This window comes from Aspergillus homomorphus (assembly GCF_003184865.1).
Source record: "Aspergillus homomorphus CBS 101889 unplaced genomic scaffold BO97scaffold_14, whole genome shotgun sequence".
Lineage (NCBI taxonomy): Eukaryota > Fungi > Ascomycota > Eurotiomycetes > Eurotiales > Aspergillaceae > Aspergillus > Aspergillus homomorphus.
In genome coordinates this window covers 329,143-344,155 of record NW_020291900.1, presented here as the reverse complement: position 1 = coordinate 344,155, position 15,013 = coordinate 329,143, and the positions used below count along the sequence as shown (strand labels likewise).

The 15,013-nt window shown below is 53.8% G+C and overlaps 5 protein-coding genes across 5 annotated transcripts; 3 read left to right on the top strand and 2 right to left on the bottom strand.

Moving 5' to 3' along the window:
• The first annotated feature begins 1,038 nt into the window (after positions 1-1,038).
• BO97DRAFT_388977 (NAD(P)-dependent alcohol dehydrogenase) lies at positions 1,039-2,344 on the top strand. The gene is made up of 3 exons (XM_025693686.1): positions 1,039-1,372; positions 1,437-1,869; positions 1,939-2,344. Exons 1-3 carry the CDS (start codon positions 1,087-1,089, stop codon positions 2,219-2,221), a joined length of 1,002 nt encoding a protein of 333 aa, XP_025552332.1. The 5' UTR covers positions 1,039-1,086; the 3' UTR covers positions 2,222-2,344.
• A 392-nt stretch (positions 2,345-2,736) lies between these two features.
• Positions 2,737-5,309, bottom strand: BO97DRAFT_405047 (putative lysophospholipase). Its single transcript, XM_025695094.1, has 3 exons — positions 3,864-5,309; positions 3,440-3,804; positions 2,737-3,373 (listed from the first exon to the last, which is right to left on the bottom strand). Exons 1-3 carry the CDS (start codon positions 4,843-4,845, stop codon positions 3,035-3,037), a joined length of 1,686 nt encoding a protein of 561 aa, XP_025552331.1. The 5' UTR covers positions 4,846-5,309; the 3' UTR covers positions 2,737-3,034.
• Positions 5,310-6,510: 1,201 nt separating this feature from the next.
• Positions 6,511-7,685, top strand: BO97DRAFT_343466 (FAD-dependent oxidoreductase; the record flags this gene model as incomplete). The annotated part of the gene is made up of 3 exons (XM_025691702.1): positions 6,511-6,891; positions 6,946-7,343; positions 7,397-7,685. The coding sequence occupies 3 exons, from the start codon at positions 6,511-6,513 to the stop codon at positions 7,683-7,685; spliced, it is 1,068 nt and encodes a 355-aa protein (XP_025552330.1).
• A 743-nt stretch (positions 7,686-8,428) lies between these two features.
• ireA (bifunctional endoribonuclease/protein kinase IRE1) lies at positions 8,429-12,287 on the top strand. Its single transcript, XM_025692653.1, has 2 exons — positions 8,429-11,685; positions 11,739-12,287. Exons 1-2 carry the CDS (start codon positions 8,663-8,665, stop codon positions 12,193-12,195), a joined length of 3,480 nt encoding a protein of 1,159 aa, XP_025552329.1. The 5' UTR covers positions 8,429-8,662; the 3' UTR covers positions 12,196-12,287.
• Positions 12,288-13,096: 809 nt separating this feature from the next.
• Positions 13,097-14,952, bottom strand: BO97DRAFT_433884 (PLP-dependent transferase; the record flags this gene model as incomplete). Its single annotated transcript, XM_025697638.1, has 5 exons — positions 13,097-13,243; positions 13,408-13,682; positions 13,766-14,066; positions 14,099-14,817; positions 14,901-14,952. 5 exons carry the CDS (start codon positions 14,950-14,952, stop codon positions 13,097-13,099), a joined length of 1,494 nt encoding a protein of 497 aa, XP_025552328.1.
• Between the last annotated feature and the right edge of the window lie 61 nt (positions 14,953-15,013).

The following is a 15,013-nucleotide window of genomic DNA, read 5'->3' as shown; positions in this document are numbered from 1 at the left end:
GTCGCAAGTTAGATATACTATCGATCTGTGCTACTAGGAGGTGGTGTAAGCTACGGTAGGCTGGTGTGAATCGCTTTGGCTTGGTGTAATATCTCATGACTCTCCTTTTTTTCTCGAAGAAGCGTGTACGATTTACGACCACCGCTTACAGACGACAGAGTCTCTGGTGTTCTGGAGCTATGAAACTAGATATATAAATAGTTCTCCCAGACGAAAAGGATTGCGAACTCTCGAACCCAGAGTCGAACGGAATGGTAGGATCCACCACCAGCACCCTTGTTTCATACGAAGATTGCCTCCGATGCAATGACATACTGTTCCAGAGATCTGACCAGTGAAAGGGTCCAGGAACAAGTTTCTGATCGAGGCTAAGAATTGGACTCCCGACGGGTTGCCGAAGCCGGGGTTTTTTCGGCCTAAGCTATAGATAAGGATCCCGCTGAGATCGGGCCGAGTGGGCGGCAGAGAAAACAGAAAGAAAAAAAAAAGGGGAAAAATCAAAGGGGCGAGGAAAATTCGAAAGGCTAACTCAAAAGGCTCTTGCTGTACCTCGTATCGAATGTCTGGAGGTAAATTTTAGTCTCTTCTTAATATGCTTAGCTTTATTCTAGATACTGCTTAATTTCCGTCTCTAGTCAGTGCCTAAGTAGTCCCGAGCTCAAGAGTTTGCTCCCTGCAGTAGACTGCCGGAGCGATTCCCAGCGAAACCTCCACAACCATGTCATCCCTCGCTCTGAAACATAAGCCTGGTTTATGAACGCACAGTCAAGGCCCGCGGAGAGTTTCGCCGAGTCGCACCGACGGGCACTTTCTCGGAGACATTCTCCCGACCGATTGTTCCGCCGAGGTGCGGACACATTAAAAATCTCTATCAGAGAATTAATCCAGCACTGATGAAAGCAGTTCCACAATTCTGCAACGTCCTCGCACTGAGGCTCCCGATTCGTTGCCCAGTCGCCCGGCGCGACCCACCCCTTCCAGCATGGAATTCTTCTATATAAATCCACAGGTGCACGTTTCTCTCGCGACGGTCGCTACGTGATAAACTGAACGAAAACAAAGTCAATCAATCGCTTCTTGATCACAATGTCCTCCTTCACATACGATGTTTTCCGCGGCTCCGCTGAGGGCAAGATCGTGCCCGCCCAGACGACCAGCGAGCTCGGCCATGGCGAGGTCTTCATCGAGACCACGCACTCCGGTCTCTGCGGTACCGACGAGCACTACCTGAAGGCGGACCAGGTCCTGGGTCATGAGGGTGTCGGAATCGTCAAGGCTGTCGGTCCGGGTGTCACTGATGTGAAGGTCGGAGCGCGTGTCGGCTTCGGATACACGCACAGCGTGTGTGCCAACTGCGACAACTGCGTTACCGGTATGCTTTCCTGTCTATGTCAGGTATAAGACGCTCGCGATGCTAACCAGACGCCGAAAACCAGGATGGGACCAATATTGCCGCAACCAGAAGCAGTACGGCTTCCACGACCTGCACAACGGCACGTTCAGCTACGGAGCGATCTGGGACGCCAAGTGCGTGTACCCGATTCCGGAAGGCTACGACTCGATCAACGCGGCGCCGCTGATGTGCGCCGGCGCGACGGTGTGGACGGTGCTGTCTGAGTACGGCATCAAGGCGACTGACCGCGTGGCCGTCATGGGCATCGGCGGCCTGGGCCACATCGCCATCAAGCTGGCGGCCGCCATGGGCTGCCACGTGGTGGTGCTGTCCAGCTCCGAGGCCAAGCGCCAGGAGGCCATGGATTTCGGCGCCTCCGAGTACCACGTCTTCCGGTCTGGCGACGCCGTCCCCGAGGGCTTCAAGCCCGTCAACCACCTGCTGCTGTGCGGTAGCGGGGCCGTCGATTACCCTTCGTACGTTTCCCCCTGATCATAAAAGTTGGCAAATGCGCTCCAGCTAACTAACTCAATTCCGCCCTGCAGGCTCATCCCCCTCATGGCTACCCACGGAAGCATCTACCCGCTCACCGTGGCCTTCGAGCCCGCCCGCATCCCCATGCTGGACCTCGTCTGGCGCGGCGTCCGCATCCAGGGCTCCCTCGTCGCCTCCCGCAATAGCATCCGCTCCCTGCTTGAGTTCGCCGCCCGCAAGAACATCACCCCTGCCGTTATGACTTTCCCCCTCACCAAGGAGGGTATCGAGGTGGCCATGGAGACCCTCAGACAGGGTAAGATGCGCTACCGTGGTGTTCTTGTCAAGCCTTAGGTGGCTGTTGCTGTCGAGGTGACTGTTGACGGTGTATGATGATTTTGTTTTGCACATACCAAAAGTGGCGTTGAGGCGGGCTGGACTTGACTTGTATAGATATAGATATAGATTTAGACATGGATATAGACTTTTATGCTATCTAATCATGGTGGCACCGATTGTTGCGGTGGCTGCTTGATAATTCTTTTTTTTTTTTTGTTTTTGCGGGGAAGATGTTGGATTATTCGTTGACTGCGTGGTTGGATATGCGCTATTCGCACAATCAGAGGCAGGGCCTGTTTTGTCATATGGTGGAGCGGCGGGTGGGTGGACCTGTCTCCAGGCTCCAGCTGTATTCCGTGAATACTCAGTTCGTCGGTAAGAATCATGAGTAGAGCGGATTCTATCTGCTGGTCGTGTTTGTTGTTGTAAATTTTGATTACAGTCTGATTCGAGAAGCGAGAAAAATTCTTCTATCCTAGCATTCTCAACACTAGTGCTGGCTTTGAAGAGAGTTTGAGATTATTGCGAGTGTTGGCGCATTTAGTGAAGTGCGATGTCTAAGCATAAGCCACGGTTGTCTAACACCAGGGATATAGCGACCATGCGCAAACAAGGTGATCTAGGAGTCCACAACACTCGGACTGATAATACTGGTTAGCACAAGTAACAGACTCCCAAACAGACCCGCGCCGTTAATGAGTCCGTCACCACTGTCCCCTCCACTCGCACCTTATCCACCCGAGGCGGATTGGTGCCAGATCCGAACTTCTCTTTCACACCAAATCTAGGTAAAGACATATCTATCATCTGTGTTATAAGGATTTATGCTCAAGGTGCCGATCCAGCCATCAACTTCTCCGCCGTGCGGCCCAGGGACGAGCCCTCATCGTCGATTTCCTCCAATTCCCGCTCACTGACCTCCCGAGGGCCGATGCCCGCCAGGCCCCAGACCGCCGGGCGTCGCCGCGCGAGCAGCTGCGCGGCAGTCCGCTCATCCGAGTGCAAGTGGCCTCCGGACTTACGGAGCAGCAGCACGTGCTCGGAGAGTCCTGCGTTGGCCGCCAGGAACAAAGGCGTGCGACCGTTGCGGTTTCGGATGTGCACTGAACCACCCTGTAGAAGGAGATAGCGCAAGATTTCGACAGAGGGAGAGGTGGCCGCGAGATGCTGTGGGCAAAATGTCAATTACTGTATCCGATCAAGAAGCACGGAATCGGAGAAAGAGAGACTTACGATCGGAGTATTGCCCGAGTAATCGGCATCATTGAGCAGCCAATGGTGCTCTCTGACCACGATTTCTTTCACCCGGTCAATGTCTCCCTGGGCGATAGTGTAGCCCAGGACGGTAAGAGACTGGACACGCTCCGGAAGGGCACCGTCTGGGTGGCGGAATACAGGCTGGGACATCTCCGTCAATTCTCCGCGGAGAGATACAGACATGTTTTTAGCGACCCATTCCGGAGTGGATTCGGGCAGGGCAAGAAGATACGCCAGCTTCGTCAATGCCGCCTCGGTGGTCAGGTCGAGTCCGGCGACAACACCTGCGCGGGACAGGCTCATACCCGGAGCGTAGACCGGGCTGACACTTCCAGTGAGACCTACGTAGGTCAGCGTTAGCTGGCATAGACACAATGACGGAAGACCGAGGTGAACTCACACTGAGTCACGTTGACGATGACGATGCCTCTCTTGATGGCAGCAGCCAGCACGTTGGTCATAGCATTATCCTGCCCGCTAGGTGCATTTCCGGCCCCAAAGGTCTCCAGGACCAAACCGCGGAGACCATCCAGTTTCAACACAGCGTCCACCATTTCTGGTTTGATACCGGGGAAGATACGAAGACAGGCAACGTGGGTAGTGTCCAGGTTAGTCTGAATGCTGAAATGGTCCAAGCTCTTGGGTCGATTTACCAGCTCCCAATCCACATTCGTGCGCATTGAGGTTGTGACCGCCAACGGGGGGCAATTGGGAGAGTTGAAGGCAGCGAAATCACTGGCCGCCACCTTGCATGATCTGTTTCCGCGGAACAGCTTGTTGTTGAAATACAGACAGACCTCGGGAATCATGAAGTGGCCGGCCACAACAAGTGATCCAAGAAGGTTATCCGTGGCATCGTTCTGCAACTCGAGCATCGGGGCCTGGGCACCCGTCAAGACCACCGGTTTTCCGAGGTTCTGCAACATGAAACTGAGAGCCGAGCAAGTATAGGCCAGACTGTCTGTGCCGTGCAGGACGACGAAGCCGTCGAAGCGTGTGTAGTTCCGCTCAACGGTGCGAGCGATCTCGGCCCAACCTTTCGCATCGATGGAACTACTGTCTAGCAGCTCCTCAAACTCGAACACGGTGTATCTTACTCGCTGGCCATATGCGGTTACTGGTGTCCGCAGACTGGGATGCCCCTCCACCTCTTTGTCCGCGTTCACGACGACGTCCATCATGCTCGTGTGGGAACCATCATTAAAAGTCGGAACACGGGCGAGACACTGATCTTGGAAGCCCCGGGCAGGTACAAAACCCGATGGTGATTGCCGCATACAAATGGTACCTCCAGTCATAATGATGAGGACGCGGGACTCGGGAATTGTATCCTCGGCCTGCTGCTCGGCCAGTTCAGGCAGAGCCCCGTTCAAGGCCACCATGTTGCTTAACTCTGACGTTGATCGCATTCTGGGTTTCCAATAGACTTGTGGTCCAAAGCAGGGGCTGTGGCGCAGAGAAAAGAGAGGGAAAATTTAAGGATGGCGGGGGAAAACAAAATAAGAATGCGGGGCCTTCCCCTTCAGGCAGCGCTCCCTTTTTGAGTGAAGCTCAAGGTTACTTCTCAAAATGTATCGAGTCTAGAAGAGCTCCAAAAATACTAAATCCTGTTGGAGTCGCGGCCAGTGGATTGAGGTTGTCTGCCCAGTCGGAGATGGTCAGCAGGCCGGGTTATACTGTGCAACAGATGATCACTTGACTTGGGCACCCGAGCAAACTATCTTGTATCTTGCCCCTCTTGATTATGACGTATCGCCCAGGACAGTCTTTTGAGAAGCCGTGTTTGCTGAACGACAAACGATCGAAATCCAGATTGGGGCCATACTGTTCGTTGAGTGAAACAGAGATTGATTTTGGAGTAGGTTGGCCACGACTCCGATTCCCGGCCGTGGCATTACGTACAGTTTTCCAGTTTCTCCATTTGCCGCTGCAGTCGGGCCGATTGCCACGTGACTCGAGATCTGGTTAGTCATTATCCTGCTCACGTCACGTGACTACCCGCTCATGCAAACAGTGCAACAACCCGCCAAGGACGCCATGCCGTTGATCGGCTCGATCGTCAACTCTCGAAGTTGTCAGCTCTCCTCACCGCAATCCACTCCTCACTTCTCCCTTTCGTTGAGGAGCTGCCTACTTGAAAGTTTGACTGAGCAGGTTTGCTCTAGCATTGATGCCAAAATGATCATTTGTCACAGCCGAAAAACACCGGACGAACGAAGTCTCATGTTCAAGCGCCATGTACGCGTTTCAGAGCTATTCTTGGACGATTGAATGCCGCCGAACCTACTCGCCTTCCGTGTGTCACAGAGGACAAACTACCGCCAGAGTCACTCCCAATCTTGAGTCGGGTGTTAGAAGCGGAACAAAGGTGAAATAGGAGCTACCCACTTGTCGGGAGTGGCCGCGTGTGCAAGCCGCCTGTCGCGGTCAAGACATGCTTTCTATAGCAATACACCTATCAGCATGCCTGATGCGTTCGTTGCTGACAAGTTTTCGCTTGACTATCGCATGGCGGAGTCTTGACCATCGATATAAGTACGCGAAAGAGTAGCAACTGTCGCAGGATCGGGGCAAAAGTGTGCTTGCCAGCAGCGGCTCGACCCGACCGGCGGGTCGAACCGCCTGCCGCAATCCTCAATCTGGGCGCTTCGATCCGAATGCCCACCGCCGCAAACAGATAGAATCTTTCCTCTCGAGGCCATGTTATCATATCTCGGCGGGACCGTCCGGACCATACTCTTGTCTGATGGTTATATATGCTGTCCTGCCCTCTGTTCTCCTCCCATGGCTTTGTCCAGTATGAGCTAGCCTCTCCACAGCTTCTCGCCACGCCTGGTTCTGCGGAGCGATCTACTTTTCTCATAGAGTTAAACTGTACCTTGGACACGTCTTGACGGCACTTCCACCGTCAGAGGCCCACTTCACTTGATTATCTTTCGTACCCCCGCCCCGCTCTCTACCACCTGACATTGCCGCAGTCACTCTGGTGGGGGCGACATACTCACGAGCTTATGGTCTTGCAGAAGATTTTCAAATCATCGGGCAACATGGGCCAGCTTCATGAGCCCTCGCGCACCTCGAGTGTCCCTTATCCTCAACGGCCGATTATCATCTTAGGAGCAGGGATTATTGGTTGTGCCACAGCAAGACTGCTTTTGCAGAATGGTTTCCGGGTAGTATTGGTAGCCGAGTATTTGCCTGGCGATCAAAGCATTTGGTATGCGTCCGCCTGGGCCGGGGCAGCATGGCATGCAGCTGGGGGCATTAGCCCAGAGTATCGATACATCCAAGCTGTCACCCACCGCCATCTGCTGAAGATGGCACAAGAGGAACCGGATTCGGGCGTCTGTGTTGTCGACTCATATGAATACCTCGAGCAGCCTCCCTCCGAGAACTCGTCAGCATGGGGAAAGATTGTTCTTTCTAAGGTGCGATAGACTGTACTTCGTTTCATCATAACGTCTTGCTAACTCACTCATCAGTGGCGCGACCTGCAACCAGGAGAATTTCCCTCTGAATTCAGCTGTGGATGGCGCTATGAGACCCTTGTGACTGATCCGACAATCCACATGCCATATCTGGGTAAGAAAATCACCGAGCTTGGTGGCCAGTTCATTCGCAAGCGAGTAGAGTCTCTCGAAGAACTCTATCGTATGTTTCCCGAATCCAGTATCTTTATCAACGCCAGTGGTATTGGGAGCAAGACTCTCAAAGATGTCCGCGATAACCAATGCTTCCCTGAAAGAGGTCAAAATGTATTTTACAGAACAGACAACTGCCGCACCATGTATTTCAGGAATGGACAGGAATATACCTATATCATCCCCCGGCCTATGTCGCATGGTGTGGTTCTCGGCGGCGTCAAACAAGCGGACACCCTGTGAGTATTGTTTCACGATATTTCCACGGGCCCGAAACGCTGATTTGTTGCAGTTCGCCCGAGATAGATATGGATATTGCTCGAGATGAGATTGCGCGTGCGCACCGACTCGCGCCGGACATTGTCCCGGAGTCACCCTCTGAGGAGGCACTCAGTTACATCGTGGGAATCCGGCCATCACGACGAGGCGGCTTCCGCTTGGATTCTGAGAAGCACGGTGACCGTGTTGTTCTGTCGGCCTATGGTTTCGCAGGGGGTGGTTATGCCTTCTCTTATGGCGTCGCTGATGCCCTGGTCAAGATGGTAGAGAATGCCGAGAAGGATAATGTCTTACTCGGATGATCGCCGGTGTCATCGCAGATGACTGTTAATTCCCGCAAATCGTGCTATCTAGCGCGATATATTCTTGTCTTAAGACCCAGAATTGATTGGAAGGTGGAGCACGTCGAATTGCACCGCTGAGACAAACAATTAAAAGGATACATCCCCTAATGAATGATTAATGAAATTGTGCCTGTGGAAGGTCTTCCACAATTTTTATTATCAGTCAGATAAAAGACGATATTTTCCGAGAGTATGAGACGAAGAATTTTCACTACCTGCTGCGCCTCTGAAACCTACGGTTGACGTGATGGTGCAGTGCAGGTGGCTTCTATTTTGGCCCCTTATCGGTTAGGGACAGGGAATCTAGTCCAGATTGAGTATCAACCTTGGAATCTTCCGGACCAGACCGGCGCGAACCTCCTCCACTATTGCACCCACAATCCAATCCAATCCTAATCCAATCCACCTGGCATAATCCACAACTGCACCGTTCTAGGGCTGACGGGCCGGCCGGGGCGGGCTGGGAGAGGCGATGCAAATGGCACAAACGCGTCAGCCTGCAACAACTCTCCCGGTGAGTGTGTGGGTCACGTGCTCTCCCTTCCCCCCCCGGTCCAGTCCAGTCCAGTCTGCGGTGGTGGTGGACATTCTCAGATCCTCCCCTTCCCGCCCTGTCATCCAATGCATCCACTCAATTCCTCCTCCTTCTTTTATTCATCCACACTTCCCCCCTCCCTCCCTCTCTCTCTCTCTCTCTTCTCCTCCCTGTCTCTGACTCCTTCTTTTACTTCCCCCCATCCCATCGTTACCTTTCAATTTCATCCTTGCTACTTATTCTTCTTCTTCCTCTTCCTTAGTCCTTCACCTCGTTGAGGCTAGCTTCGACTCATGACACCCTCCGTATCACTACTCCCCTTTTGATTCTCTTGCTTTCTTTCACTCCACCCCACACTCCCAAGTCGAATCTCAGCTCCTTAGTATAGGAGTCTCTCAGCATGCGGTGGCGGCTGCCTGGCGCCCAGTCGACCCTCCCTTCCAGTGTCGCACTTCTCCTGCTTCCTGTTCTTGTTACTCCGCAGCAGTGGCAACGACAACAACATCATCAACAGCAATATGACCTTCCTTCCACCGTCTCCGTTCTGCAACAACCCAACGGACCCTCCGCGGGGAGCAATCCCCCATACGTATCGGATGTGAAGTCCAACGATGTGAGCGCCCTTGCAACCATGGCTCTGGCGGGCTCTAGCCGCGCCGTTCGAGCCCCTCCTGCCCAAGTCAGCAGCAGCCCGTCGGCTGGTCTGGCTCCGCAGCTTCACGCGCGGTCTCTGCAGGACTGGAAGGTTGAGGACTTTGTCCTTCTGGCGACCGTCGACGGTTCCATTCACGCCCGTGACCGCAAAACCGGTGCGGCCCGTTGGGCCTTGGAGGTCCCAAGCAGCCCCACGGTCGAGAGTATCTATCATCGATCGAATCGATCGAGTTTCGATCGCCAACAACCGGAGGATGATTTTATCTGGATAGTAGAGCCGAGTCAGGGCGGTAACCTCTATATCTACAGCCCAGGTCCAGATGCAGGATTACAAAAATTGGGGTTGACCGTGAAGGAACTGGTGGATGAGACACCCTACTCTGGGGATGACCCGGCTGTCACCTACACGGCACGAAAGGAAACAACCTTGTATACCATCGATGCACGAACTGGGACTATCCTACGTGTGTTCAGCTCCCGAGGCCCGGTCTCGTCGGGACAGGAATGTCGAAAGGTGGATGGCCTGGATGCGGACGCAGAGGAGTGTGAGACTCCTTCCGGCACCTTGGTGCTGGGTCGGATTGAATACACGGTAGCGATACAAAACACCGAAACGGGCGATCCCATCTGCACGCTTAAGTACTCGGAGTGGACGGCCAACAACCGTGACATCGACCTCCAGAGTCAATACGTGAACACCATGGACCAAAGCTTCATCTACAGCATGCATGATGGTGTGGTCCTCGGGTTCGACCATTCTGAGATGGACCGCCCACGTTACACTCAACGTTTCTCGAGTCCAATCATTCGAGTCTTTGATGTCGCTCGTCCCGTCGGTAGTGACTCGCCCAATCAGCCCACGCCGCTGGTCCTTCTCTCGCAACCCTCACAACCGCCTGATCCTGACTATGGATCGCTGGATGAGCGTGATTCGCGCGTTTTCATAGATTGCACGGAGGCGGGTGGATGGTACGCCATGTCGGAAGAGACGTACCCTCTTGTTACGGGGAGGGCGAAGATGGCGCAGTGTTACAAGAAAGACTACCTCCGCCATGGGCAGCCCTTGACAAGCTTGAGTACGAGACAGCAGCAGGACGCCTTGGCCGGCGTACACTCTCTGCATGCTCCCCGCGTGGTTCGCCGCCACATTCCAAGCATCTCTGGGCCGTCGTCTGCAGACTATTCTAATGACACGCCTCCTCGGGGACTCGTCCACACCTCATCCGAAATAGCCTTGCCACCTGCTCTTCGACACAGTACCATTATTCGCAAGGGCTGGGACAATGCTGTAGACATTTTTGTCACGCTACTGTTGCTGTTTTTCGGAACATTCATCTGGTTCAACTCCCACAATATCCAGGAACTGGCCAAACAGAAATTGGATCTAAAGAACATTATTGTGTCCTATGGACAGCCATCATTGTCGACGCCGTCAACACCAGTCATTGATGGCCCTCACATTAAGCGAGAAATCAACGCTACTGAGTCCACACCCGATGTGACAGTCGATGTGAGCGTTTCTGAGGAGCAACAGTCTGCTGGTGACATGACCCCGAAGCCCAAGAAGTCTGCAAACACTTTAGCACCTGACACTACTCCTCGAGTACGCATTCGCGAGCCGTCTCAAGGACCCGACGCTGATGACGACGTGGACGACTTCAACCTGCAGGATTCAGAAAAGGGCGAGGGAGAGAAGCCTAAGAAGAAAGCCCGTCGGGGCCGCCGGGGTGGAAAGAATCACAGACGTGGCAAAAAGCCCACCGAAGGCGAGGCAAAAGAGCAGGCGGATCGCGTCGTAGAGGAAGTGAACAATCTTCAACCGCAGACTCACCTCGAACCAGACATCCAATTGACCCGGACTGTCTCGAACGAGATCATCCAGATGGATGGCGTGCTCCAGATCGGCCGTCTCAAGGTCTTCACAGATGTTGTGCTAGGACATGGTAGCCATGGAACTGTTGTCTACCGAGGCTCATTTGACGGTCGAGATGTTGCCGTGAAGCGCATGTTGGTCGAGTTCTACGATATCGCATCCCACGAAGTTAGCCTGTTGCAGGAAAGTGACGACCACGGTAATGTCATTCGGTATTACTGTCGTGAGCAAGCAGCTGGGTTCCTCTACATTGCTTTGGAGCTTTGTCCGGCCTCTCTGCAGGACGTCGTCGAACGCCCGGGTGACTACCCACAGCTGGTTCAAGGTGGAATGGATATGCCCGACGTCTTGCGCCAGATCATTGCGGGCGTACGGTACCTTCACTCACTCAAGATCGTCCACCGAGATCTGAAACCGCAGAATATCCTCGTTGCCATGCCCCGCGGTCGCACGGGTTTGGGCTCGCTGCGGTTACTCATTTCCGATTTTGGTTTGTGTAAGAAATTGGAGGATAACCAAAGCTCTTTCCGCGCGACTACAGCACATGCGGCAGGTACCTCTGGTTGGCGAGCACCTGAGCTGTTGATGGACGAGGACATGACCCCAGCCATGATGAGCACTGAATCTCAGCACACTGAATCTTCTGAGCCTGCCGTTGTTGATCCTCAAACGAACCGTCGGGCGACCCGGGCTATTGACATCTTCTCCTTGGGCTGCGTGTTCTATTATGTCTTGACTCGGGGCTGCCATCCGTTCGACAAGAATGGCAAGTTCATGCGGGAGGCCAACATTGTCAAAGGCAACTATAATCTTGATGAACTTCAACGCCTCGGCGAATATGCCTTCGAAGCAGAGGACTTGATTCAGTCCATGTTGTCATTGGACCCACGCAAACGGTATGTCACCTCGACTTTCCCTAATTAATACTAGCAAGTCTAATTTATCTTAGTCCTGATGCGAGCGCCGTCTTGACGCATCCGTTCTTCTGGCCTCCATCCGACCGTCTCAGTTTCCTGTGCGATGTCTCGGATCATTTCGAATTCGAGCCACGTGACCCTCCGTCAGATGCCCTGCTCTGCCTTGAGTCCGTGGCTGAGCGAGTCATGGGTCCTGATATGGACTTCCTACGGTTGTTACCTCGCGACTTCAAGGATAACCTGGGCAAACAGCGCAAGTATACCGGATCGAAGGTCCTGGATCTTCTGCGGGCTCTGCGCAACAAGCGCAATCACTACAACGACATGCCCGAGCCCCTCAAGGCGCATATTGGTGGTCTTCCCGAAGGCTACTTGAACTTTTGGACTGTGCGATTTCCCAGCCTCTTGATGAGCTGTCACTCGGTTATTGTAGAGTTGAAGTTGACCCGGATCGATCGGTTCAAGCGGTATTTCACTCCTGTTGAGTAGACGTCGAGCTTTGTGGATCTATGACTGAAGAGTCGAGTACATATGTTGAACATAGTGGACCAAAAGTAGCTGAAATATATTTCCTTGGTTTTGAACGGTTATAATGCTTCGCTGGTGGGATGTGTTTGCTGTATTAGAAAGTGGACGGACGAGGTTGGCATGGCACCGACGCAGTACTATGGGATGAAGTGAGTGTGGCTTGATTGGGATGGGAATTATGAACGTAATGTAATATGCAAAGAACGAACGACCCAGCTCGACCCAGCTCGTACATAGCTTTCCACACAGTTGATGGGAGAAGACAACCAAGATCTTGAAACAATCTAGCGGGCCCCATTGCGTCGAGCGCGAGGCATATGAGTCATTATTCATTCTTATCCCTCAACCGCAGAGGGCGTGGATGACGGCTCAGAAATAGAACCCACAAGCCTGATAATTGGGAGGAGGCTGGTGGATCGTGTGAGACCCAGATCTTTCACATGCCATTTCCCCGGACCTCTGCCGCTCCTCTCGGCGTTGTCGAACAGCTGGACTGTACGTAGTGTAGTAGTGTATAAGTGAACTGTTTTGCTGCGACTCGCGTTTGCTTACCCGAGTGAGGTGCCGCCGCTTTTATGAGGGCGGCACGTGAAAGATCTGTGTGCGCTCTGGGACACTCACGGATTGCTCACGGAGCACGCCCTGGAAACTCCGGTCACTCCCGGATTGCTCTGGCTCGCTTCGTCAGCAATCCCTGGGCAGCTTCCGCTTATATACCGCGGTAAGCCACGTGACTGGAGTAGGTTCTCTAAACCGTGTACAAACTAACACTCTCCTAGATCTGTGGCACTGATACAAGGCTAAGAAAACTGAGGGCATCACCATAACAAGGGCTGTCAAGTTTTCTCGGTTTTCCTTCTTCTTATAGCCATCGATTGCCGGAGTTTGTGGTGTTGCGCCGGCGCAGGGAGTGGTGCACGCTAATGCGCAGGATGCCGTGCACGGCATCGACCATCGGTTGGAGGAGTAGGAGTCGCGGTGCGTGGTCCTGGTGGAGGATCGAGCCTTTCTGCAGGTCTTTGAGCAGGCACCATTGTCGGTCCCACTGCAGGCCCGTTGAGGGGTGAGATGCCACGACTGTTGCACGGGGATCGTGTAGGCGGCGGCGCCGTGGATTGGATAGATCATCAGGGTGTGTGTACGTGAAGGTGCTGGGGTGCAGGAGAATTGGACGGAGGCGCCAGGGGAGGAACGGCGCCTGCACCGAACAGATGGTGCACAAATCCTATAAAATGCTCGACATCGTTCAGGGTGCTCTATCGCCCCAAGGCTCACGCGGATTATCCCTGAAGGCTTATGCCCCACAAGCACGCTGCGACAGCCACAACGTACTTCCGCCGTGTAGTTCTGGAACAGCTCCCATTCCTCCAGCTGGAGGAGCTTTGCGAGTCCGCCGGGGTTGCAGACTGAGCCTGTGCGAAGGTGGATGCGGTGCTCGTTGGCCGCCTCTTCGACGTGACGTGCGAGAGCCGGAGCCATCGCCCCTTGTCGGAGCGGATGTTGAAGGCGACGATGGACCCCTGGGTCGTACTGTCGCCGTACTCCGCCGGTGGATCTTGGTAGATCTCGCACACCTTGACGCTGTTATGGTGGCGAAGCGAGGAAAGCGACTGGTAGAGGTGTGCTGTAAGCCGCGTGGTGTGGTGAGACACGTGCTCCTGAGAAGTGTACAGCTGCTTGTGGGTTGTCAGAGCACACCCCAGGGCCAGTATGCTATGAGAGGGGACTGTGCCATCCTCAAGTATCTCGTGGATGCGGGATGGGTTCCTGGAATGCCAGGGATGGTCGGAGCAAGTGACCAACTCAACCGTGCCTCCGCCAAAGTAGGGTCGCTGCACGAGAGCCTGGGCGGATCCCTACGCACAATCAGCCCTCCCAGGTCAGGGAATCCGAAGATCTTATAGAAGCTGACGGCTGTAAAGTCGGGGGCTCCATTGGGGTCCCGGAAGCAGTCCAGTGACGCAGTCGGAGCCAGTGCAGCAGCATCCAGCAGGGTGAAGACTCTCTGGTGAGAGGCGTATTGTGATTGTCGGAGACGGCCCGGCCAATGAAGAGGGAGCCGTCGTCCGGTCATGTTCGATCGTGCTGGATATGCAAACAAACCGACCTGGAACGTGTTGGAGGTTTGTACTGGACATCGATCGGTCTTGTCCCTGGCGGGATTTGGCCGGATCCAGGCCTCAACTTCGCTATCCGACATGAAGCAGTGTTGCCCGGCAGCAGCCAGTTCACGTAGTCCCACAACGCTCGTGTGAGACTCGAGATGATACCCCACCCAGAGTCCGGGCCCCTTGAACGTCTTCCCGGGGCTATCGGAGACAGGCGGATGGGTAAGACCCTCAAGAACCAATTTGATCGCCGCGGTGGCGTTCATGGCAAAGACCAGATCGAAATGCTCCGGGTCGGCGTGAAAGAATGCCAATGTTTGCTTCCTGATCTCATCGACCCTTTCGGTTGACAGCCGGGAGGATCGTGAGTCTGAGTGTGGGTTCCCGAACAGATTGCTTGACATCTTGTTTATGAAGCTCGTCAAAGCAGACTGCGCATAGAGAGTGGTGCCGGTATGATCTAAGTATGTCTCGTCTACATAGGTATATTAGTCTTCAAGTGGGACATAGGGAGCCATGACAGTTGTGAGTGTGTATCTCGGAGTATTGGGTATTCACTCTCCCTCAATGCGTCAGCATTATAGGGAATGAGGTTGATTGGTTCTTCCATTGTTGAAGTCTTTCTCTTCAACAGGTCGAGAGTGAAAAATTGAAGAAGTGTACAAGGATGC

Bases quoted from the DNA above. Each gene is read 5' to 3' on its own strand.
- BO97DRAFT_388977 (XM_025693686.1), top strand. From the start codon at position 1,087: ATGTCCTCCTTCACATACGATGTTTTCCGCGGCTCCGCTGAGGGCAAG. The intron at 1,373-1,436 runs GTATGCTTTCCT...GCCGAAAACCAG, and splicing joins CTGCGACAACTGCGTTACCG to GATGGGACCAATATTGCCGC. The intron at 1,870-1,938 runs GTACGTTTCCCC...TCCGCCCTGCAG, and splicing joins GGGGCCGTCGATTACCCTTC to GCTCATCCCCCTCATGGCTA.
- BO97DRAFT_405047 (XM_025695094.1), bottom strand. From the start codon at position 4,845: ATGGTGGCCTTGAACGGGGCTCTGCCTGAACTGGCCGAGCAGCAGGCC. The intron at 3,805-3,863 runs GTGAGTTCACCT...TGACCTACGTAG, and splicing joins CATCGTCAACGTGACTCAGT to GTCTCACTGGAAGTGTCAGC. The intron at 3,374-3,439 runs GTAAGTCTCTCT...TTTTGCCCACAG, and splicing joins ACTCGGGCAATACTCCGATC to CATCTCGCGGCCACCTCTCC.
- ireA (XM_025692653.1), top strand. From the start codon at position 8,663: ATGCGGTGGCGGCTGCCTGGCGCCCAGTCGACCCTCCCTTCCAGTGTC. The intron at 11,686-11,738 runs GTATGTCACCTC...AATTTATCTTAG, and splicing joins TCATTGGACCCACGCAAACG to TCCTGATGCGAGCGCCGTCT.